This window comes from Lagopus leucura, unplaced genomic scaffold, assembly GCF_019238085.1.
Source record: "Lagopus leucura isolate 7727_CA_CO unplaced genomic scaffold, USGS_WTPT01 Super-Scaffold_100009, whole genome shotgun sequence".
NCBI lineage: Eukaryota > Metazoa > Chordata > Aves > Galliformes > Phasianidae > Lagopus > Lagopus leucura.
Window position 1 is genome coordinate 21,937,774 of NW_024962266.1, and position 25,601 is coordinate 21,963,374.

At 44.6% G+C, this 25,601-nt stretch overlaps 1 protein-coding gene across 1 annotated transcript in view; it reads right to left on the reverse strand.

Moving 5' to 3' along the window:
• Nucleotides 1–923: 923 nt before the first annotated feature.
• AGBL4 (AGBL carboxypeptidase 4) overlaps nt 924–25,601 on the reverse strand; it is an 849,283-nt gene continuing 824,605 nt past the window's right edge. The window contains exon 12 of the mRNA XM_042873634.1: nt 924–1,024. Within this exon, the coding sequence (XP_042729568.1) occupies nt 924–1,024 (101 nt within the window). The remainder of the gene's footprint in view (nt 1,025–25,601) is intronic.

Below are 25,601 nucleotides of genomic sequence, written 5' to 3' on the forward strand. Positions count from 1 at the left end.
AGCAAACAATTCCAAACTTTCCAATTGATCTAAATGCACTTAATTGGAAATTTTGAGTTTGGAGGCAAAAATGCTCCATCCTCTGAACAGAAACAAATTCTGAACACAGTGTTTCCCACGCAACAGGAGTTCTGGTTCCTGGTCAGCTTCTCTCTTCACATTATTACCCAGCTTTGTCTGTTCAAATAATGGCAATTCTCAATCAGCACTTCCGTAGTATAGCCACTGCTGCTCATGCAAGGTAAGACACTGAAAGGACATCAGTGGTCCAACACCACGCAGAGGGCCAGCAGCACTGCAGAGAATAGAGCTTGGGCATTTAAACCCTCTCTTCATACCTGTGTGCCTTCCTCTCTAGTGGCCTTACTTCATGTCCAAAAACAGAGACACTTTGGGACAAACAGCCTACACTGGCTGGAAAGCTGGATTAGGGATTCACAGTGAGGGGGAAACCTGGTCCTAGCTGTAGGAGAAGCCTGCCATCCAGCTGTCAGCACAGGTCCAAAGTGAAATGAAGAATACTGCCTTCAGCACAGGCTTGCCAATAACCTCCTGAAGCACTGAAAAAGTTTTTCCTTCCAGAACTAAAACTTTTCAAAATAAAGAGAGTCTGATTCTCCTCTCACTCTTGGGAGATAAACGAAGGGTAAGTCCATTAAAGATACTGGTGTGAGATTGGTGTACAGCAGACAGAATTCAGGAAAGATATTGATATCTCCCAAATCCCCTGAATATTTTTTTCAGGCATAAACCAGGTATCTTTCCTGATCATAAATGCTTTATTTCCGAATGGAATTTTAATAGAATAAGCACAGTTAGACTGGCATGCTTATTATAAAGCCATAATGAAGGAGCACTGAAGTTTAGTCATGAAAGGCATGAAAGAAGCAGCCCCACTAAAGGAAAAAAAAATGCTTTCTGACCTACCGAATTTTAGGAGTTGCTGCCAGTGGTCTTTCCACCAAGGAGTTCAGCCTGTAATAGTCCAAGAATGTCCTGGCCACATTCCTTCCAAGCTTCATATCTGTAGGTTTTTAATTAAGGAGTATTTTTGGAAATAATTAAAGATATTAATAATAAAACCACATAGTCCAGAGGTAAATTACTGCTATTTGACGCACGAGCAAGTTTACATTAGCCATCCCACAGTCCTTAGACCTCAGGCAAAATGACTTACATAAGCAGACAAAGCAAGGGTCATCTTGTTTGCTTCTTCTTTTCACAAGTAGATGCTATATAAAACTACAGACAAGAGGAAACAGTCTCTCTTCCCCTTTACACTTGGCTGCAGATCCCCGTGGTGTTCATGAAGTAACAGACTAGACCAAGCAGCCTTCCAATTTTCACGCTCAGGGAAAATAAATACCTAAAAATGTTTGGACACAGGTGACATTTCTGTACCTGTCTCCAGGAGACAAGGTCAACAATGTCATGGTACAAACCAGACATGTACCAGTATAAAAATTTAATGCTGGATCGGAGCTGTAGCCCTTCACCTTTAGCATGGAGCTCCCACACTGTCCTAGAAGAATCTACAGTTCTCTAGTTGTGTTGTACTCAGAAGCTAAAATGGTGGTTTAGCACTGATCTAGAAGAATGTCTTGGAGAGCTGTGCATTACCTTCAGGAGGTCAGAAACAACACTGGGGCTCCTCTCCCCTCGCTGGCCACGATTTCTGTTTTGGCTAACCCTGAACCCAACACTATACAGATGAGCTGCTGAAGAGACTTTGAGGGTGCCTGAACCTCCTGAAGACTCTGTTGCCTAAAAATAAGCTGAATAACCCACGACTGCATAAAAAAATAATATCCAAGATCATATATTCATTGGGTGAACCTCCTCCCTATATGAAACATCAGCACTAGACCTGTCTGTTATAGAGTGGTCCCTGCTTATCCTCTGCATGATGATGTTCATCTGGAAGAAATGCAATGGATGCCATTATCCATAGCTGCATAGCTGAGGACTCTTTTAATTGCTTATTTTGACCCGATGCCTACACACACTGCAATAACCATGTGACTTTCAAGAGTGCTGCCCCAGTTGGTCATCACAGCAGCCATTTCAGGATTTCAGGGGTGTTAATGCAGAAGCTGAAGTGGACATGCAACCTGGGGAACTAAACATACTTCTGCATCTGACATCCAGCAGTCTAGGAAAAGAAACCATTTCTGGGTTGTTTTGTGTGCATGTGTTCACATTCCGTTACACCAATAGTTATCTGCTGATGAGGAAAGAAAGTTAGAGGAAAATTCCAGAAGTGCAGCATCCCAGGGGTTTCCAGTAGCGGCTGTGAAGACACTTGCTTCTAAATGAAGCTTTTAGTACCCGCCCACTTACATTAGACACATCAAAACAAGTGAGCATGAGACATCAGGTTCAGGCATCGCTGTGAGCTGTTTATCATTTATTTATTTATTTAAAAGAGAGGTCAAACTGACATGACTCAGTCTCTAGCTCTAGTTCTTCAACCAAAAACTATCAGCCAGCCACCAGCTCTGCTGGCATTGCTAGTAAGCCCTGATCAAGTGTCTGAGGATGACTCCTGACGCTAATTTTCTCCCCCCATTATCTGGTTCCACTACTCTAGTTTCCATTCCAGTGCCTGGGGATGATTATAGGGATCTATTCCAGGCACACTAATTGCCATTCTAATACGATGCACACTGTAGGCACCTATGTTATTGGTTCCCCAGAGAGGTGGTAGATGCCCCATCCCTGGAGACATTCAAGATCAGGCTGGACAGGGCTTTGAGGATGAGATCAAGCTGTAGGTGTCCCTGTTTAGTGCAGGGGAGTTGGACTAGACAGCCTTTAACAGTCCTTTCCAGCTCAAACAAGTCTATGATTCTACAGTTGTTCTGTCCAATGGTACAGCACAGCCCAAGCAGCTGATGTTCATGGCTGCTGTCTGCATGGACAGAGTAGCGGTTGGATGGGGACATCAGCTGTGACAATACCTGGTGAGCTTCCCTGCAGCTTGCTGGCACCAATGGATGAGGATAACCATACGAGCTCAAAAGTTCAGAAAGTTGGAGGCAGCTTAAAGTTCAGCAATTCCAGGAAGGGCACAGTTTCTTTGAAAGCATTTTGTGATTGTTACTGGAATTTGGGGATGGCTGTGGGTAGTTTGGTTTCTGCAGCTGAGAACTCAAAGCAGCAGCAAAGGTTAAGAGTTCAAAGTCTTCTGAGAAAATGAGAAAGAATGGGAGAAGACTGTCAAGCATTTAAGGGATTGAGAAGACTAACATAGCTTGATCTTGTAGTTTCTTTCATTTACTCAGCACTTTAAAGACGCAAAGTGGTAATTGGACTCAGTAAAGTCTCTAGGACATTTTGTCAGTGCCACTCTCAGAAGGCTGATCCGCCAGAGCTGGCCCTGCTGCTTTTTCTTTGTCTCTTTACAACACGTGTGCTCACATGGTGGGCAATGCCACTGTCAGGACACACTGCACCTGGAAAGGAAACCCTAAAATGAGAGTGGATGCAGCTGAGGAAGTGGCTACGTGAGCTCCTCCATGGTGCCTTACAGCTCTGCTTTACTCCCGATTTGGAGGAATTTTGTTCTACAGGCAAACTTTACCTCTTGGAAAATGTTTTCTATCAATAAGGACTGGTAACCATTTCACCTAAGCACAGCTGGAAAATTCCAGTGCAGAGAACTTCAAGAACAGGTTAAACCTATGGCAGGTAAGAACAACGTAGCTCTAGCTGGTTTTGCATGAAGTTGGGAAAAGAAATATAGAAGGTCCCCTGAGGCCCATCCAGCCCCATTTCCTATAGTTCATACCATGTGTTGCAGCCCATACAGACCTCCTGTTTGTTAAGTTTACAGAGAAGGTAAAGGCATTTTGCCAAGCATAGACACAGAAAGTAGATGGACACTTTGACAAAACTGATCATGCAATTCTGTGCCACCATATCCAACCACTGAAAAGTCACAAAATGGAAACAGCTTGTAGTCTGGAGTAAGATTCAAGGCAGCAAAGGATTAAAAAAAATGTGCATGTTCTAATATTGGCTTCTCATACCATCCCACTGCCACTGCTTTGCCAGCCACCTCCACAAAGGATGAGTAGTTTCTGTCACGGAAAGCAGGTACCTGATACATAAAAAAGCATTAACAGTCTCTGCCTGTGCCTGCCTAGCCTGGGTGAGAAATGGCCTGACTCACTCAGAAGTGCAGGTGGCATGAGTGTGCAGAACTGATAGAGAGAAACAAATCATAGCAATGACATTTGCATTTATTTTGGGTGCACAGAAGACCCAGACTCCATTTTGTTTCACTAAATACCACAGACACAAAAATAACTGCAGCTACAGCCAGAACTCACCTTTTCCGAGTAGTGTGGTGGTTTGTTTTGTAATCGTCTTTCCTTCTGCTAATCACACATGCTGTGCTTTTGCCCACAAGAACTCTCTGCCCAACTTCAACCACACCTGCAGTCGATTGCCCAGCTATTCCCATCACAAGAACTCCCATGGGACAGCAGAAACCCACCTGGGAGAGCTACAATGGAAGCAGCTGCGTGAATGTCTGTCTCTACTGCCTGCCAGGATTTTCTCTCCTCTCCCTTCCTCCTTCATCAATTTGTTCTGCATGCTCTGTATTCCTACCTGGAAGTGGAAACCAGCATCCTCAAGTTTCCTTCTGAAAATGCTGTCCCCACAATATTTGCTCTTTGACTGGCATCAGTGGTTCTGGGGAGATTTCCGAGCAGTCTGTTTGTGCACAACTCTGCCAAATTTCGCAGATGTTAGGAAGTTCAGATAAGACAAGAATCAGGCAGAGCTCTCTGCAAAATCCCCCACACTTCTGATCTCCACCATGCCTCTCCCCCCAAAGCTTCTGGCCCTGGCATGAAAACAGGACAGAGGAGGAGTGTGGATCTCAGAAGTCGTTACTAGTTTTCAGCAGAGAAGATTCACTGATCCTATTGTGAACAGTCTGCTTCAGCTGGAGCCTCCAGAAACGTGCACACAGCCTTATTCTGTCTGTGTGTGAAGGCAATAAGAATCTCAATTTGGAAACCAGTTAGCAGTACAAGTCATTAGGGGAGGTACTAAATGTTGCTGCTTTAATAGCTCGCTGATCATTTAATAATATTGCTGCTGCAGAGCATGGTGGCACCATTCGCCTGCTTTTGTTTTGCTTTTTGAAATTCAGGGTCATTCCACTTTGAAGTGAGTAGATTATCTCTCCTTCCCCCTCTTGCCAGACACTGCAAACTGCTTTAAATAATTAGGGAAAGGATGGCTCCTTCAAGTTCGTCGTCTCATTTTCATAAGGTCCAGTGTCATCGCTTTGGAACAGGAAGAGAAGCGGTGGTGGTGGCGAGGATTTGACAAGGGCAAAACAGTTAGCAGCCCCCACTCATCTTTGATAAGTCCTGCGGGGTCCCTGCCAAGCAGATTGGATCTCTGTTTTTATGTCTCATCTAGAGGATAGCACCTCCATCAATTTAAAACACCACACTGGGTTATTAGTTTATGGAATTCATCCAAGTTTACTCCTAAGCAGGATTTAAAATCGTGACCTTCCAATTCAGACGCATCACTTATCAGACCCACGCAAGTCTTTTGTTTCCAAAAAACAGCTCTAAGTTATCTTAAAGACAGATTGAAGAAGGAAAAATAGGGAAGGGAGAAAGAGCGAAGGATTCACAAGGAGAAAGAAGGATGAATCTTTTTAATAGCTCAAATTAAGAACCAGAAGAAGCTCTTTGTTTGACAAAACTGAATTCTGCAGCAAATCTCTGTCCACCACTCAACAATCCTGTTATTTATGAAAAGAGGGATATTTTGTGTGGGAGAGTCCCAGATGACTGTGGTCAGTGAGCATACTGTCAGCTTTGTACAATCTCAAGAGAAATATGGACGAGGTTTTCTCATCTCTTTATAACAGCTTCCATCAATGGATCAAACCCCTTCCTGACTTGAACAAGAGCTCTAATGGAAAATGGCATTACACGGCTTTAAAGCACAGTGCTATATCACACCCTGCCTGATCAGAAACAGTCCTTTATTTCAGCAGAGCTGTTTTTGCCACAGTCACTTGTTTTGTTTCACAGGGCTGACACAACAGTCTGACAAATAAGAGAGGCTGCCAATTACATGTCTAATTGTGTATGGGGGGGGTACTTCAGATAAAGAGCAATTGGGGCAATTCGGAGACTTGGGGAGGGGGACTCATCTGTGGCTTTTCAGAATCACTGATCACAATGCAAACCTGGCTGCTGATGCTACATCCTTGCTTAAGGCAGGCTTTTCAGGAAACCAGGTTCACATACTCCAGTGTATCTGGTTACATATTTCAAAATCACTAGCAAAGGAGGAAACTTCTAAAAGAGAGTGCGGGAGTGGACAAGACTTCATAGAATCATAGAATGGCCTGGGTTGAAAAGAACCCTAATGATCATCTAGTTTCAACCCCCCTGCTATGTGCAGAGTTGCCAACTACTAGACCAAGCTGCCCAGAACCACATTCAGCCTTGACTTACCCATTCTTCCTATCGATTTTCTTGGGAGCAGTGCCAGGCAAGCACAGACCACACCAGGCTGCAGGGTACATGTGGGCACAGCTCCTGGGAGGGTCTGCTACAGTCATGGGGCTGCTAGTAGCACTCATGTTAGGCTAAGAGTGGTGGTGGGCATTGTGGAGATCACCCAGAAGGTGGTGGATCTTATTCCTGTCCTTGGAGACATTCAAGGTCAGTTTGGATGGGGCTCTGAGCACCTGATGGAGCTGTAGGTTTTCACTGCAGGGGGTTTGGACTAGATGGCCTTTAAGGATCCCTTCCAACTCAAATGATTCTGTGATTCTGTGATGCACTGCTGACCATCCTTTCCTGGTATGTGGCTAGAGGTCAGATGAAAGAATGGCAACTATCCCCTCTAGCCTTAAAATCTACTAGTGTCCTGAGCACAGCCACCTTGGAAATAGCACAGGGGCTTTCCCCAGGTACTCTCAGACATAAGAAGAGTATTTCCATCCCTAGCAGCCTGTGCTCCTGATCCAAGGTGGGTCCGGGCAGCACAGATGCTTTTGGAAATGAAATGTACTGGCAATGACGAGTCTTCGTTTTTATTCTTTTTGTGTGTTATGAAGGAAGGAGCTGGGCAGAAAGGCTCTGACTGACTATTTCAGGCTTTCAGGCCCTTTTCCTGAAAAGCTTGATTGTGGTGGAAGAAATTACGAAGATGGGAGTTGTACACTCCTCTCCCAGAGCAATCAGAGGGCTGTAATTTTCCTTCCTCCTCTGACAGGGGCGGCTGGAGAACACGTACCTCGGAGAGCAGCATTTTCTCTCTGCCGGAGGGACTGTGCTGCAAGGACTGCGACGCACTTCCCATGAACTCATTTCAATATCAGCTGTCGCATCTGCCCTTCATGTGAACTCAACAGAAGCAGGAGATCCCAGCCAGTGCCTGGGGTGTGGAACGGACGAGTCTCATGGTAGGAGGTAGAGATGCTGCATGGGAGATGTCTGTTCTCCCTCTACCACACACCAGCACCAGCAAAGGAGCCACGTAACTGAATACATTTTGCTACTGATGGAAACCTCTATGTGAGACTGAACTGCACAGCTGCTTTCACATGCGGCCAGGAAAGGGGAGCTCTAATTTCATTATAGGATTTGAGATATGCAGACAGGGCATCCAGAGCAAGCACAGAAACAGGGAGGTGTGAGATGTCTCAAAGTAACACTGAAAATGCAATGGGTCCACTGCCCATTCTTACCTCTGAATCCACATGCCATTTACCAGCACTATGAGCATCATTTTGCAGGGATGTCTCTGACTGCTCCATTATCGTAATGCCATCTTCACATTGTCCCCTGTAAGTTACATTTTATCCATCTCACTGTCCCCTACACCACTGGGAGATAGAAAAGGGCCCTCTTGTAAATGGTAATTTGTCCTGAGCTGTAAAATGACAAAAGAAAATGGTTTATTTAATACCTTGGCAGCCCTGACTCCTGATGAGGTTATTTAAGGGGCAGAGGTCAGAATGAAGCTCACGGATGAAAAAGAAAAGCCCAGAAAGGGTGAATTTCAGCATCAGGATATTTGAATTCATGGAAATACTGCATCACCATCCCTCTATATACTGATATACTCTTAAAGTGATTTACTTAAAACCTGGTTATAATAGCTCCTTGTCAAATTGTCCCCAGATGAATTTTGGCCAGTATTTACTGGCCTCACATTGCTGTCTGATTGATCATTAGTTACAGTGTCTAGAAAACTCCAGGATAAGTCTCTTCTTGTGATTTTAGCATTTCTGATATTGTATTGTTTAATTCTGGTCACTTGCCAAATCTGGGAAGGAGCCCTTGGGGATTAGCTAACCTCAGCTCTTTACACAGTCAATGAAAATTGCAGAGCTGATTCTCTCATACAGATACACAGAAAACGGATGAGGGGAGAGGAAGCAATTTTCAAACGAAAATCCAGCATTCACAATCTCCTATCATTGATGTTCTCAAAAGCACAAGGGAAAAACAGCAAGAAAACTTAAGTGTTAAATGCTTTTGTTATCAGTTTGGTTGGAAATGCAAGAACAGTGCAGTTCCAATATAAATTAAACCCTACAAAATACATTGGAGAAACATGGGTGGAACTTTTTTGGGATCCTCTTGGTCCACCACAGCTCAGCCATCGCTTCACGTCCAACAGTCCCCATTAGAGATTCCACTCACAGCTTTGCGCAAAACATTCACCGCTACCCAAACAAAATCAGTTTCAAGATAAATGGTAGAAAGAATGTTTCAACACACCGAAGTGTGGATAAAGCGTTTTTCATCTCTAAATTGTTGGAAGCTCATGAATTGTATAAATCATAACTAGGCATCAGTAGTCTGTTGCATGCTGCATTTTCCTCTTTAAGTGCAGCTTGCATTCAGAGGCAGGACATGGTAGCTTTGACAAGAGCTGTTCTAAAAGGAAGAAATTAAGAAAAAAGAGGAATTAAGAACAATGAGAAATTAAGAAATTGAGAAATATGATGATTGAATTTCTTTGTGACAGAAACCTGCACAGAACTGACTTTGAAGTTTTTGAGCAGAGAAAGATAAAGTGAACTGCAGTGATTTCAAGATTCACAGTGATTTTCAGGGGCGTTCCTCCCCTGGCTGGGTTTGAATTGCTCAAAGCCCCACTGGATTCCTCTTGCCTTCCATCAGCCTTTTATAAATCCCTTCAGGATATGGCAACATCTGCATTTGTAGTAGGCAAAATGTGAGGAAGAGACAGCTTATCCTCAGAAATTGCCTCACCTCCTCTCTGACTGTCCTGGGAGGAAAAAGGACCACTGCCTCAGAGGCTGTACCTTTAAAAACACTTGCAGTCTGCAAGTAATAGTCGTGCTTCAGTGTGTTCAACATTTTGGCTGAGCTCAGTACAAAGTGCAGTGATTTAGAGGTGGGAGATCAGGCGGGATTCAGCAAATTCAGAATTATTTATTTCTTTAGAGCAGGAAGTCTGGCTACAGATTATTTACTGCAAATGGGTCTGTTTGGGGGAGGGGAAGAAGGTGAGAGGGTAGAGAGGAGGCAAATTGATGGATTGAAAATTTTCAATTAAAACAAGCAGTTTTTGAAAAAGATTTAAGGTTTTATTGAGAAAAAAAAAAGGGAAATAATTCAAGAGTCTGGAGCCCTGCTAAAGTGAAGATCATAAAGATCTAGGGGGAGAAGAAGAAAAAAATCCTATTCTGTGTAATATCAGGAGGATGGAAAAAATGTAAGAAAAACATCATTATCTTTGTTTCTTCTGCTATGTTAATGTATTTCTCCCCCTGCGTTATCTCCAGCATCTGCAAGTATTGATTCTGAATAAGGCACTGTGGTGTAGGCTGCAGGCAGCAGAAAGGTCTGCTGGGAGTAACACATTTCCAGGGCTGTCAGATCATGAAAAAAGACCTTTGGATTGATTTTACGATGGGAACTCTGCTTGGCCAAATCCGAGACAGGGAGCCTACCCTCTCTGCAAGGATGAGGATGGGCTGAGTATCAGAGAGCTTCCAATTCAAGGGATGGATCAGTGGTGCCAGAGGTTCTGGAAGCTTTGCTTGGGCTTAAACAGCGCTATAGGAAGAGAGAACAAGAGGAGTTACGTGAAATAAAATTCATCTGGGTGGGGAATATGGGCCATGCATGCCAAGACCTCATCTTTGTCTTGTTTTGCTTTCTTGGACTCAAGACCATGCCACTTCAGAGCTTTCTCTGTAGGGACACACATGAGCTGGGACAGAGCTCTCTGCAGGTCAGCAGACACACATCCCTGGGAGGTGGTCACTCCCAAATAGTGCTGGTGAAGGACAGGAGAGATTAGGGCTGTTACTAGCAGGTAGAGAAAACTAATGCTATTTTTGCTTGCATAAGGCAGGAGTAAAATATTACTGCAATCTCCATCCCCCCCAGTTAATTTCCTCTTTTGCTATAATAATTCCCATTCCCAGATAAATTTAGCTTTTTCTAAAACCTTTGATTTTTCCTTTGTGTTTTACGCTCAAGCTGGAATGCAGTGATAAGGGACTACACACACATATATATTTAATCTACATACACACACGTATAGTTATATATAGTCCCTGCCACAAATAACACTCTCTGACTGCTGTCACAAAGCCCTTGCTAAAACAGCTACTCACCCAAACTGGCTTGCTTTCCTGCATCATACCCCCAGAGAAGGACTGCTGGCAGCAGAGCGTCTGTGTCCAAATAACGATGCTGGAAAGGTCTGCACTCTCCCCTTCTCCACTGCCTGTCTTTTCCCCTCACTTCTCCAATGAAGTTGAAATAAGCCTGTGCCAAACTCCACCACCTCTCACTGAAACAACAGCTGATTTTGCTGGAGTGGCTGAAATTGCATACACGCAGTCAGTGTGGGAGAGGTTCTTGATATAGAAGGGACAACTCAACACAAGTGCTTGTGAGGGGATTTGGCACTAACTGGTGGGGCAGCTTCAGAGCCATTGCTTTTGCTAGTGAAAAGGGCTTTCAAAACAAGGTGCTTTTGACCATAATATAACCAGCAACCCCTGGATTTTATGAGAGACCTAAGCAGCAACCTCACATCTCTCCATTTTCCAGAGTGTCACTTACGGTTATAAAAATCACTTCCCCTTCACATTCTCCTTCTAGAGGTGAGACCTGTCCACTGCGCTGCTCCTTACACTGGCACAGCTCCTGTGCAATAAAATGAGAGCCTGAGCTGAATGACAGTCCCAGCAGATAAAGATAACATGAATAAGAGGCTGTTTACCCCCTTGTTTTTTATTTTTGTAAAATAAAATAAAAATATTCTTATGTAACCTTCTTATTTTCCTATTAAACCCTTGTATTTTGAGGCCACATCTCATTTTGCACTCTCACTGTCTTGCTTGCATTCCCAATCTCTTTTACTATTAATAACGAGAAATAATTCCATTCACAAGTACCCCACAGGAGGGCTCCATGCTCTGCATCGCCTGGAGAGACCTCCCCATTGCCAGACCCACTTCCTTCACCAGTGTTTGCATTGAAACACCATAGGATATACGCCCATGAGTGCCAAAGGAGGTTGGCTGCAGCTGTGGACCATGATACACAGTGCCTTCCCCAGTCCCTGCAGAGCTGGATGGCTGAGCTCCCAGCTGTGCCCCAGGCTCCTGCCAGATGCAGCACTGGGCTGTGGTGGCACCAAGCAGAGTCAGAATCTGCTGCTCCCAAAGCTGGTTGAATTTCTGTTTAGTTGCCTGGGGATTATCAGGAGTCCAGAAAGCCTGAGGAGGATAAACTGATAGGTTGTGTGGCCTTTGAACCACAAAGTAGTGAAGAGAGAGGGCTCAACAAATGGGTAAAGGCTGTAGAGCAGGATAAATTTCTATGCAGCTGCAGGTGATGGAGCAAGAAACGATGGTCTGAATATGCAAGAAAACAGCTTGAGATTAGATTTTGAGGGAAGCTTTCTAGTGATAATGAAGCACTGGAAAGATGCTATAGCATCTTTCCAGAGGCCGTAGCATCCCCATCATAAGGCAGAATTAGGAAGAAAGCTATAAGGAGAAGGGCAAGCAAAACTGATCCTGCTTAAGAATGGAGGGGTGGGCAGAGGGGTGTGCCTCTAACTCAATGCCCTGTGTTCAGACCTCAGCAGGGGCACCTTCTCTGCCAGGATCTTTCTCAGTCCTTGGCAAGACGGGTAGCACCAATCTCTACTTTTGCATTCCCAGGAGGAAGAGTAAGGGGCACGAATCCATCCCTTTGGAACCACAAACCTTCAAAAGATCACTACGGTTATCTTACCATTATGGCCTGTGATTGAAAATTCAGATCCTCCCTGAAGGCTGTACACGCTGCCACCTTCAGCTGGGCTAAATCCCAAATCCCCTGCCCCACATTCATCTGCTCTTTATTTCTGAATTTAAACACTGTTCTTTAAAAGCCTCTCCACCTTTTGCTACTTATTAAAATATTGGTTGCACTCTAGCTTGCTTTTCCAAGAGGTCTGGACAGCAGTGCAGGCAGTTCAGACAAACAAACAACCAAACAAACAGAATCCATTAGGAACTGCCACTCCTGACTGTCGCCTTTTCACATACATCACGTTGAAAAGGTTAATGCTTCCCAAAAGGGGTGGAAGAGACGGGTGGAGGGGAAGGGCAGGAGGGATCCAATCCTGTGAGGACCAGATGTCAATGGTACTCAATACAGCACAGAATGGGCTCCCCCACAAGTAAGACAACTGCCCATCCCTTGGCAAAGCTTCCCTTTGAGGGATCTATAATTTATTAGGGAAGGTGGAGCTCTGAATAAATTGTGCATAGAGATGAAGAAGTGATGATCGCTAACTCAAATCCCTGGGAGCTTGGCATTTTCAATCTTTAGCTCCCATTTGTGTCCCCAAGGTCCTGACTAAGTGAGCAAGGCAAAGAGCTGAATATCGACAAATCATAATGAGCTCATTGAGATCTAAGCATTGCAATTAGCAGGGTAGAATGGAGCAGAGGGGCTGGGAGGCAGACTGTAATTATTAATCATGTTGATAATCACTTACATGTAGTTAAAAATATAAATACATCCCAAAGCTTGATGGCATTAACTACCCTTCAGTTAGCTCCATGCCCAATAAGTAAGCGATACCCCACACCTGCAGGAGTTAGGGGAAAGGTCTCTGTCTCATGGCTATACTCATCGGGAACCTATAGATTGTTGGCATGGGTGGGAGGTTGTTTAAAAGAGACACCATCACTGTAGCTCCCATCACTAGTTTGTGTTGCTAATGGAGTTGTGGAGAAAGACAGCTCAGACACGTGGCTTGTGTTCATAGAATCACAGAGTTGTTTGAGCTGGAAGCAACCCTTAAAAGTCCTCTATTCCAACTTCCTACTTGTTCACCAGGTAGTTCCCCCTCTGCCATCTCCCTTCATTTATTTCATGCATCCCAACCTTTAGATAGCTCTAGCGTTTCTCACCCAGATGACCAGAATTCATTAAGTCAAGGAGCATGAGTGCAATGAGCACCACAGGAGGAGAAGCATGCTTTGCTGTGAGACAGGCCGGTATCTCCATCCTGCAGTCACAACAGTAACCACGGTGTGTTACAGCGATACTCGAACCATCCTTAGAAGCACTCCAACTACAGCTCACCTCATGCTGTTTCTCCTGTGCCGAAGCCAGCTGGTTTAAAAATAGCTGGAGTGCCTCTGTGCTGCTGATATTTCCCTGTTCCTGAAGATTTTGACCAAAGCGACTCTCCCACAAAGTCAGGCAGCCTGGAAGATGTAAGAGCTGGATAATCACTTGCTTTCCTCACTGCAATACCCCATCTCTTTGTGGATATTGAATCAAAATGCCTCTTACAAAAACATAAGTGATGTAATGGAAGAGTTGGTCCAAACAGTGATATGTTTTGCCAGCCAGAGGGGAGGGAGAAGGAGCAGTGGGCAGCAGTGTCTCAGAGCACAGCTCACAGGGAAGATTACATACTTGAGCAGAACTTGATCAGCAGCACACCTTCACCTGCACAGTAAGCAGGAGTGACCCTTATTATCTCCACAGTACACTTCAGCAATGTAAAAGTAAAGCGTTAAGTCAAGTTTAAATGGAAAAACAGATTAGAGTGAAACCGAGAGAGAGGTGGACATGTACATCACTGTACATCAAAAAGAAAGACATTTTGGGGGTGAGGGAGGAGGTGAGACCCCACTCTGCCTGTACCACTGATTTCCTACCAGGTGAAGGGAGTATTTACACACTGAGGGTAAGCTTGGGCCTTTCTCAGAGCAAATGTACAGAAAGGACAGTAGTGGGGACACGGCCAGTAGAGCTCAGTGAGGGAGCTTTAATGAAACCAAGGAAAAAACAGAAAGAAGAAAAAAAAAAGGAAGAAAAAAAAGGAGGGAGAACAGCAGCAGGCTGCACTGCAGTCAGACAAGCTCAGAAAATGCAGGCAGTGTTCAGTGAAACTGAAAGGGAGAAAAGCAACACCGGAGTAAATGGAAATTGTTCAAAGATAATTGAATGTATGTCCAAGTGCTCGCATTTGCCAGCTAGCAATAAATACGCTGCCTGCAAAAGCAAGCGAGTGTGGGCAAAGGGAGAAAGTGCAAAAAGCAATCAAAGGGAAGCAAGAAACATATGCATGCAGGGCAGCAGTGCTGTAGGGTACAGGAACAGGAGATGAGGGACGACAGGCTGGAGAATGAAGCTGTGAGACTGGAAATGAGGCAGAACTATGTATCTTGAACCGCATTCAAATAGGGCCCTTAGGCCTACCTCGAGCATGCTGGAAACCTGAAGAAAGGCAGCTGGGTCGTGCTGCCAGGGGCTGGCAGCAGTCAGGAGAGCCAATGTGCTTGGGGCCACGTTCTGGTAGGATGACCATTCAGTAGAGTAAGAAGGTACAGGTAATTGGTCCTCACTCTGTGGACAATTTTGCAGGGACTAAAGCAAGTGATTTTCAGCTAATAGAGAAATATACCTGAGTGGTTCTAGTAGAGAAAGAGCAGAGAAAGCAGAAAAGACAGGGAATTTCTGAGCTCTCTAGAAAAACCCTGCAGAAAACAGAAATAAAGGATTCTTCCACAAGAAATAGCAAACCAGGTGAGACCAAACAACCCACCCCAACAACTTATCTTTGTCACCAGACAGTGTTCAAAGGAAGAACATAAATGCTTCAAGTGTAAGAGACCCCACCTGGTCAGAGGAGCAGCATGGACACCTCCTTTGGGTGCAGTGCCTGAGGTGAGATCAGCTAACTGCCCAAATCAGCCTGGGCACAGCCTGCACCAAAATCAATCACTCATTTTCAGGACTAATTTATCTTCTCAGTTGCCAGCAAAACCAACCAAGATGCTCTGCACAGGCACACTTGGTACAGCTTCAAGTACAGACCCAAGAATCTGCATTGGCTCCAGCACATTCTTGCGTGCCAAAATTAACGCAGGAGATAAAATGCATAAAGAACATGTCACTACAACAAACAAAGCAATTCTCCTTTAACAGAGCAATAGAAAAAACCTTTCAGAGGCTCACAAGCTCCCACATGTGGATTAAAGCAAGGTACAAAAGCAGATGTGATGTTTCCAACCCCACCAAGGAAATCCAGCAGCAAAAACAAGAGTAGGAACAATTTCCTGACATGCTCCATAGGAACATGCCTGTCCTTGGCCAAGGTGATTCCTGTTTGAGAGGAGGCAGCCTGGACACAGCAAGGAGAGAATAGCATCATCAATATTTCCAGAAAGATTTCCTTTAAGACAATTGTTCCAGCTACCTCCATGCTTACAACTCATCCCTTTTCGCAGTTTGCAAGAGACAAGCATTCTGCTGGCTCACCTCTCACAAGCAGCCTGTGATACCTCACTCACATTCAGCCCATGTGAGAACAAGGCAGTGAACCCATGGGTGTGGGGAGCCCACTTGAAGCAGCTCACCTGCCAAAGCCCAGCTCCCATAGAGAACAGCTCACAGTCCACCAACCAGCCAAGGACTGCTTGGCAAGTCATCCTGAGCTGATGTAGCCTGGAAAACGTGGGTCTATTTGCAGATTATTTATCATGCAGGAGAGCATGCCAGACTGATCAGAGAAGGTGAAACTGACAGAAGAGCTAAACTGTCCTGCTGCTGGAAGAGCACAAGAGCTGTGACCTGGCCCTTTTTTCAGCCTAGCTCAGCACCCCCACCTGCACTTCTTTGTTTTTCCAGAAACACTTAGGCTGATTATAATTTTCGTGGTTGTTATCTGTAAAAGTTTTTATTTTTATTTTTATTTTTAATATCCAAACAATGATGGGTGCTTTTTGCTTTCCAAATCTGGTATGCTCAGAAAAGAACGTGTGTGAATAACAACTCTTTAAACATGGAAAGGAAAATATAAATAGGTCCTTTCCCTACCTTGTAACGTGGAAACAACCTCAATATTTCAATGCTTTCAGTGCTACATTTTTTCCCTTCTTATGCAACCAGATCAGCTCTAATTAGTTCTGACTAGCGCATCTGCTTTAGCAGCACCTGATCTACATGGAAAGGAAATCATCAGGGAGAGTCCTGCTTATTTCAACGTGCTTTGGAGAAGTTTCATGTTGGATTAACCACTGAATCCTGTCCCAAACCCAGAGAACAAGGGTGAAGGTAATTCAGGTTCCCAAACAAGGAGTTAAGGGATTCTGGCAAACCAGACCTGATGGGAGAAAGGTGTCTGGACCAACACCTGTTCACTTGCCTGTGACACCCGTAATAACTTGTCGTACATTAGATCAATTTTGTGACAGCTGATCCCACAGCCCTGCTGTTCCTGTCCTGAGAGCCTGATTCATATATTGCACTGTTTTTCATGCATGGTAAAATCCCCTTTATTCCTCTCTCTACTGCTGTTGCCTTTGATTGTACAGCAGGGATTTCTAAATGCTTATTTACTACCAGCCCCTTGTAATTCCGGCATCTTGGAGGAAAGGCAGACCAGTTCATTTTGAAGCAGGACGTTCATCTTTTCGACAGCTCGCATAGACCGGGGCATCAATAAATTAAAGCTTCTAGGGATTAATTGATTGGAACAAGGTTGGTTAACTTTATGACTAAATGGGAACTAATCTGCCAGCAGACAGAGCAGAGCTGGGTTACATTTGTACGTGGAGAGTTTGGGCTGAGAAGATGAAAAATTGATGACGGTAATAAAAATACAAACAGGGATGCCAAATGGAAAAGGAAAAAGGAGGCTTTCTCCCTAAAGAAAATGTACACAGGCTCCGTTAGATCTGAAATGATATCTCCCTCAACCTCTTTTCTTTGTGAAAATCACTACTTCTGAAACAGAAATTCTACTGAAGGAAAGATCCTATTATCAGCAGCAGTCACATTTCACAGCAATGTGATTAACTGCCGGTCACATGGTCCCTTCGCTCACCACTTGTAGACAGCTCAATAATTTTAATGAGGAAAGAAGAGCATCTTTCTCTTCCTTTCTTCTTTCCTTCCTTCCTTCCCCTCCCCCTTCCCTTTCTTCTCTCCCTCTCTTCCCTCCCCTCTCCCCCCTAGACTTCCCTACAAGGCAGGCGGTTGAAGCTGACCCTTAAGGAAAACCCCTCTGGGACCTGGATATCACTTATCAAGTCTAAATATGCTCCAGGTTGATGTGAAGAGCGGCAGCCGTGTCTCAGAAATCTCCCCTCTCAGAACAAACCCAGTCACCTTGGCCAGGAAATGTGCTCCCTCCATCACAGTCACACTTCAATCACCAGCCTCTCCCTTGTCTCCGCTCCTGTCCTTGGTTTGGAGTATTTACAGCCCATCTGTCTGTCTCAAACACACTTCTCACTCAAGAGGGAAATTAATCTCTCCTTCTCTCCTCTCTCTGCTTTCTCTCTCCTTCTCCCTCCCCCTTCCCCCAACACTTGCAATTTGCCATGAACAGCTTCCCTTTTCTCATCTAAAATTCTCGATGACTTTGAAAATTGACTGCACCCACACACCTGGGCACGGCGAGAGATAATTGATTGCATTTTTATTTCGTCTCTTCCCTAAACTGTTTTCCTTGCTAATGGCCAGTTCTCTGCCTTTCTTTTTTTTTTTTTCTTTCTAAACCAGCACTCACTGTGAGGGACTGAGGGAAAGGAAGAAATAACCAGCTGCTGAATATCGTCTCATCTGCCTCTCCCAGGAATTAAAAGCTCTGTGAGTGATGAGGTTCCTGTCTGGAGATGGATCAGAGCTCCTGGGTCCAGGTGATAGAGAGGTTTGCAGGCAGACTCTCTGGTGGCTTTGCAAAGGGACATGTCCTGCAGCACAGTGAAAAGTAAAGGTCACGTAGGCAGTACAGCCAGGAGCTACAGACACCTCCACGTTTTCCTCACTTGTCATTAAGACCAAGTTACTTCTGCACCCTCTGCAGACTAAGCCAAGTCAACACTGTGCAGGCAGGGAAACTGAGGCATGACTGTTCCCATGCAATGCCATGAAATGGAAGGCATACAGCTGGCAAAGCACAGGACAGGGAGCTGAGACAGACCAGCAGACTGCCCAGCTAGGAACTGTGTGGACAGAGAAACCAAAATACTCAGATACACACCATTGAGCTTGGCTCCAAAATCCAAAGGAAGCCACTGAAAAAGACAGCCAGACTTTTCAAGTGAAAAACTGGCTCTAATATCTCTGGCTCAGTTTCCTCTTGATAATCGTAGAATCATGGAATGGTTTTGGTTGGAAGGGAGGTCAAAGATCATCCAATTCCAGCCTCCCTGCTGCAGGCAGCTTTGCCAGCCATTAAATCAGGGCACCAGATCAGGCTGCCCAGGGCCCCATCCAACATGGCTTTCAACACATCCAAGGACAGGGCATCCACCGCTCCTCTGGGCAACCAGTGCCAGTGCCTCACCAGTGAGTCCAATCTGAGAGGTGATTGGGAATCTACTTCTCATCAGGAACTGGTGGCAGCTATCTTATGCCTGTCAGGTTGAAAAGATATCACTGGTGAATTTGTTCCCAGCAAAAACCTGACTCTACTCCCATCCTCTTCATGGGGAAGAGTAAAAGATGCGTCAGTATTTGTCAATGTTATGAACGACTCAAGAAACAATGGCAGCCCTTTTAAACAGCCAGAAAAGTAGGTGTGAGAGGCTGGGAGCAAAGGACAAAGGTGGAAGAAAGGTAAAAACCAAAACATTCAAGTCACTGAATGTGAGGAAACCTGCTCTGAACTCATACTGAAATGGAACGACAAAGGAGGATCAACACGGAGACTAAAAGCAAGACACTGGGGTACAGGATAATGTCATAATTTGAAACAGAAGACACCCACTAGACAGGTGAATACTTCCTACCTGTAGCTGCCTCCTTGAGGTTTTGTTTCTTAAAAGAGAAAGCTCCTTTTGCTGGGTGGTGACCAACAACAGGAACATGCTGTAAAGATAGCAATGCGTCTGGTGTGCACCAGGCCATCCATCTGCAGCTAAAGGCACAGCAAGATCAGTCTGGAGACATATGGCAACTCAGGAGAAGCTGCTGCTCAAAGGGCACACCATCATTTGACCCTCATGTCCTGACAGATTCTGCCTCTCCAGATTGCCTGGAGCACCTGCAGACACACCTGGGCAAACTCACATTTGTATCTTACTTACAAAATGGTAACAAGAGAAAAAAAGCCATAGCCTATTGCTTAGGGGAGGTCATGAGCATCCTGAAGAGCATTTCTTTGAGAAGCGACATCTAGATATGCCATGAATAGATATGGAGCTGCTAAGGAGAAGGACAGGAAAGGACTGGTCTCAAATCCCCTGTTAGCTTGTGATTTTCGTGCTGTACACAGCCAGCACAATCCTGGCACTGAAATCAGATTTTGGCTTAATCCTATACCTGGGAGCTCAAGATTGAGGAAAAATTAGAAAGAATTTGCAGTCATACAAGATTTCTACAGCACAAGATGACAGAAATCCTGTGAAGCAGCCTGATTTTGCTGATTACAGACAAAAACCTGAAGACATTTTAGCAATATACAGTTAAAATCCATCCTGTGCTTTAGTTTCTTTTTAAGTTTGTACAGCAAAACTTGATCCAAAAGAAACTTGGCTATCTCAGCCCATGGATACAACCTGCCCAGGAAACAGTGAGTTGCAGTTATGTGGGCTAAGCCAATTTGCCTCAAGTCTCACCAGGCCAAAGCTACTCTGCTGTTTTGCTAACGCATTACAGACAGGAGCATCTTTTGCTTCTAACCTTTCCAGCCTGGATCAGCTGATTACATACATCAAATACTAATGTCAGAGATGAGCAGAAGCAGGAACAGTAGGAAATAAGATTTAGCTTACATCTTCATTTAATTTTTATGATCAGAATGTTTCCAAACCCAGTTATATCCAAGGATATCCTCAAGCTGGATGAAGGTGTCACCCAGAAGCTGGACCTTTCCTTTGCGTTAGCCACTGTAGAAAGCAGAAAGGACAGGCTGTGCTTCCGGAACAACAGGATGGGTGCTGAAGGAGCACCTCCCTAGGATGCATCTCTGAAAGACATCAAAGCCAGATTTGCTGGCAATAGCATTTAGAGGGGGTGGATGATATTTTTAGGAACAGTGTAGGTTTGTTTGAACTATTTATCTTTTCTATACAAAACTATTTTCTCTTCTATTTCAGTAAGTACACAGTTCCTCTCCAGATTTACACTCCCAGGTATTTGTATAACCTTCACTCAGGGCTCACAGATTTAAGCATAAACACATTTGATCCCTTCCCTTCACCTCATCTCTGGATTTCTGTAACTGCAAGAATGAAGAAGCGCTCCCTGAGGTGAGCTCCCCTCTCATCAGCCTGCAATGACCTCAGGTCACAACCTCTGACTTTGCCAAATGTGTGCAAACACAAAGTTCGTACAGGCCTGCAGTTCAATTCGGTTTCAGCGTGCATTTTAAAAGTCAAACCTTCTTGTTATTTATTGTCAGTCTTTGGACAAAAGCAACAGTAACCATTTCTGGTGTGCTGACCCGCCATGACCCATGTAGCTCTCTTGACTCTGCACCATTACCAAGGACCTCTCCCAAGCCAGTGGTTGTCAACAGGAGTTAATTTTTGCTGGTCCAGCAAAGCAATAAGCTCAGAGGTGCCTGAATGCCACCAATTGGCAATTTCTCCATTTGCTGTCTGGAGATCAACTTCCCTTTTTCTGAGCACTCCATTAATAAGCATCCCTCAGCAAAAGGACTGAGAGACACAGCTCAGCTCCCTTGCTGCCTTACAGCACCATTCCTGGGGCCACCTCTGACTTAGCTATTGGATACAACCTTCTTCAGGCCTATAGGAAAGCAAAATCTTAAAGCTGAAACCCAAAAGATGCTCACTCCTGTGCACTACATGACTTTCTCAGCAAGGGTTTGTGGCTTTGCAGTCAGGCTGCTTTATTTTACAAATTTCATACAAGAGGGGAAATGTAACAAACAAACCATTTAATTAGCAGGTACTCTAGGAAGCAAGAAAAGAGCAATGCTGTGGATTGACTGTATTTTCTCTCCATTTACTTCACAGAGACAGAAGGGTAAGTGACAGAAAAAAAAAAGTAATAATAAATCCTGAAAGAAAAAAGTATTTTTTGAAAAAAAAACACAGCTTAACAGCATCTGTTTGAAGGCAGCCTGTAAAATGAGCAAGGCCCTACTTGGCCCAGGCAGTTTTTGATCTGTACTGGAACTGTTCTCTTTGGGATGTCATATGAACACAATTGATCCTTCAGCTGAAGCACAGGAGAGTTGCACTGCTCACACCCATTCTCACTAATGAACGTCTCCATACTGCAGCAGGAAAACAGGCTTCAGGAGGATCAGTGTCCCTGGAGGCATTCAAGAACCGTGGAGTTGTGGCACTGAGGGATATGGTTGTTGGGCATGGTGGGCTGGGGTTGGACTAGGTGATCTGAGAGGCCTTTTCCAATCTTAATGATTCTATGATCACGTACTTACATGAATTTTTGTATTTATCTCTCCTTAACTAGCATCCAAGTGTGCAAATAGCTCACTGCTTCTCTTCACTTGAGTGATACAACCCAATAGTTAAATATGTGATCTGTCCAGTGCTGCTCTGCAGTGTTGTGAACATACAGTAAGCACAGCTTGCCTGAGTTGTACATGAACTGAAAACGGTGTGATGCCAGGAGAGCTAGCATTCTACCAGCAGAATCATTATGGTTGGAAAAGGCCACTCAGATCATCTAGTCTAACCCCAAACCATCCCCACCATGCCCACTAGCTATGTCCCTCACTGTGATATCTACCCTTTTCTTGAACACCTCCAGAGATAATATGGCTTATAATTCACCCTGCTTCTCCAGGCTCTGTCTCCTGGAGGAGGTGAGACCAAAATGAGCCACTCTACATGGAGCCCTGCAGCCCTGGCCTGATGGGCCATCCATCAGCTCCAAACATGCCAGTGCTGACTGAAAATAGTGTGCAATTACTGTGTTTTCAGACGAGGAGATGTTAGGACTCTTGTGTATCCTCAGTCACTGAGAAGTGAATTTAATGCCATTTAGTAGGAAGAGCAACAAGTAAAGTCTGATGGAAATGTCAATTATTTTCAAAATGAGAAGAATCAGACCCTGAATATTCCAAGAGGAGGAGCCTGTTAAGGGAGAAGACACAGCACAGCTCTTTAAATGGTGGCACTGTCTGTATCTGAGGCTGCAGGAGGCTTTAAACGTGAAGGGAGCAGTGAGATCCCTTACAGACCTGCACAGCATTCCCCTCCAGATAATCAACACTAAGACACAGAGAGAGAGGAGGTACCAGGGCTCCAGAATGCTCACCTGCAGCCAGAGACATTGTCAGATCTGACTTTCCACAGCACACCAGAAACTTGCAGCTGAAGGAGATGAGGATCAACTATGTGCATGTCATGCCTGAAGTTGCGGTGGTCCTAGGTCCCTTTGGCAGTGGAAATGTGTCCACATGACAAAGCCTGCTGCCAGGGTTGACACCCTTGTTCCCTACTTTCACAGAGAAAAAAGGCACTCAGCAGGCTATTGAGAGGTCTTTACTTTTCACCTCTAAAGCTAGTCCTCCCAGATGAGTGCTAAGACACAGCAGCATACTTAAGCTCTTCAGAGAATACATTTTTCAGGGCTGATAATCCAGCACTAAATTCACACACACGCACAACATTCTCATAATAAGACATAAAAGCAATTTCTTGTATATGTCACACCATTCACAGTATCTCACTGCCATCTCTGGGGCATTCAAATACAGCACAGTGTGACCTGCAAGAGACTCAGAGACACTGGGTCAGCTCTGCATGCAGAGTTACTAGCCTTTCCCTACACCCTGGTGGCCTGGCTGGTAATGGATGTTTCAGGGAAGAGCCCAGAAACACAAAAACTGTCTCACACCAATTGCATTTTAGAGCATTGTACTCTGAAAAAATGGTCTGCACTCAATAGCTCTCCAGAGAAGAACAAGTTGGAGGCAGCTGAAAGCACCTGCATCTTCAGGGAAACCTGGACCAGCCTCTTGGTATCCAGGAGACGCCCTTTGAGAAAGCCAAACAGCAGTGCAGTAAATTGCACTCTGTTGTGCTATGCTATGTTCTTATTCAACCAGGGGAAGCATGCCTCAAACACTTCTGCCACAGCTGGAAAACACTGTTGACAATGCAAATTTCCTGAGCTATGAATTTAGCCACTCATGACTATTGCTTTGTTCCTGCCTCTTAACCTCAGTCAAAATCCACTCGTCTACCTCACTGAAATGAGTTGATTCCTTGCTATTTTCCGTAACAAATGTAAACAGCACTAAGTGGCAGCAGTTGGGATCTTTCTATAAGTATTTGCAATGTTTCATGATGGGGGTCATCCTCTTCTCCCAGGTAACAGAGTTATGATGAGAGGTCATGGCCTTAAGTTGCATCAGGAGAGGCTCAGGTTGGATATCAGGAATAACTTCTCCAAAAGATTGGCTGGGCACTGGCATGGGCTGCCCAGGGAAGCAGTGGGGTCACCATCCCTGGAAGTATTCAAGAACTGTGGAAACTGAGGGACATGGTTATTGGGCACCATGGGGATGGGTTGGGTTTGGACTGGATGGTCCTAGATGACTTTTCCAATCATAATAATTCTATGATTCTGTGATGCATTAAGTGGACACCAGGACATACATACCCACAAAGTGATGTTTTTTGAACAAGTCATCGGCGTTTGCAGGAAGGGCAACAAACAAGTGGGCACTTGAAATGTGCATATTCACAGTGGTGCATCTCAGTGAACATCTAAAATGCACATCTGTGAGTTCTTCTGCACATATGGTTAACCATGCAGCAGATGTACATGGCTGAGCCCTGTGCTGGCATGGCTGAGCATACTGCAGCTGCTGGCCAACACAACCAAAAAGCAATTGACTCACCTGGGTGAGGGTTGGCTTGTCATGCTGCATGCCCACCCCTGGAACAAAGTGCCTGTCAGTGTAGAGGCAATCAGTCTGTATCCCCAGTAGTAACAGAAAAGGTGAGAAAGAAAAAAAAAAAAAAACAACACAATTTACCTTAATGATACGGTTTGGTTAAGAATTAAGTGCTGATGAAAATTTGAAAGCTAAAGCCCACTTTTTAATTCACAGACCAGCTGCAGCACAGCATGCAGAAAGTGGGGTTGTCTGTTTCATTTGCTAAAACACCTCTTTTCTAGCATGGTGATGACTATACTCTTCTGTAATTCAGTTTAATTGAAATTCTATGCCTGTTAAATTCTGAGCCCTATATTGATCAACATATGTCAACTGTGGAAAATTGTACTAAATTGTGTTGTGTTACTGTGCAGCAGTCAACTGTCCATTGGTGTCTGAAGTTAGTTTATTTCACCTATTCACAATTGGACCTGCACTGATATTACATTTAGAATTGGATTTTCTGTTCTTGATTTTTAATAACTAGGATTTGTACCACACTCACAGAGATAAACAGAGGCAGCAATTTGGGCCACGAATCCATCAGAGCCCAGACTGGCCAGGAGCTACATAGGAAGCCTCCCAGGACTGCTGTGCAAGGCAGTGCTGGAGTTTCACCCATCAGCTCTCTCCCCAGTCTGCTGGTTCTGATCTGATCCCATTACACAGGGTACATGGCAGCTAAATATTCTTCTGACCATACTTCTTCACAAAAATGCTCCCCAGGCCTCCTTTTCCTGTTCTGAATTATCCCCCAGGGCTTTATACTAGAATCACAATGCTGAAATGTCACATCCTGAGTACTGGAACATGAGATCTTCTAGCCAGGTAAGAATCCCCCAAACATAAACCAAGAAGACAAGAATAAAATTACACCAGTGTATATGCAGAAAACAATAAAGGGACCCAAATATGCTTGTTGGTTACTGCACTAGCATAGAATTTGAGTAAACTGTGCTGCGGGGGATCAGCAGCTGTGGCTTTTTGGCAGAACACACTCATCTCAGGATCCAAAACTCAGTATCTAGCACTCCAGAAATGGAATGGGACTAAATATGACATTCAAGAGATTATAGATTTTGACACTTTCCATAGCTGAATTTTCCATTGTGAGCCGTTTTCCCTTTGATGGTGGAGTCACTGTCCTTTGAGGGTCTAAAGAACAATGGAGATATGGCACTGAGGGACATAGTTAGTAGTCA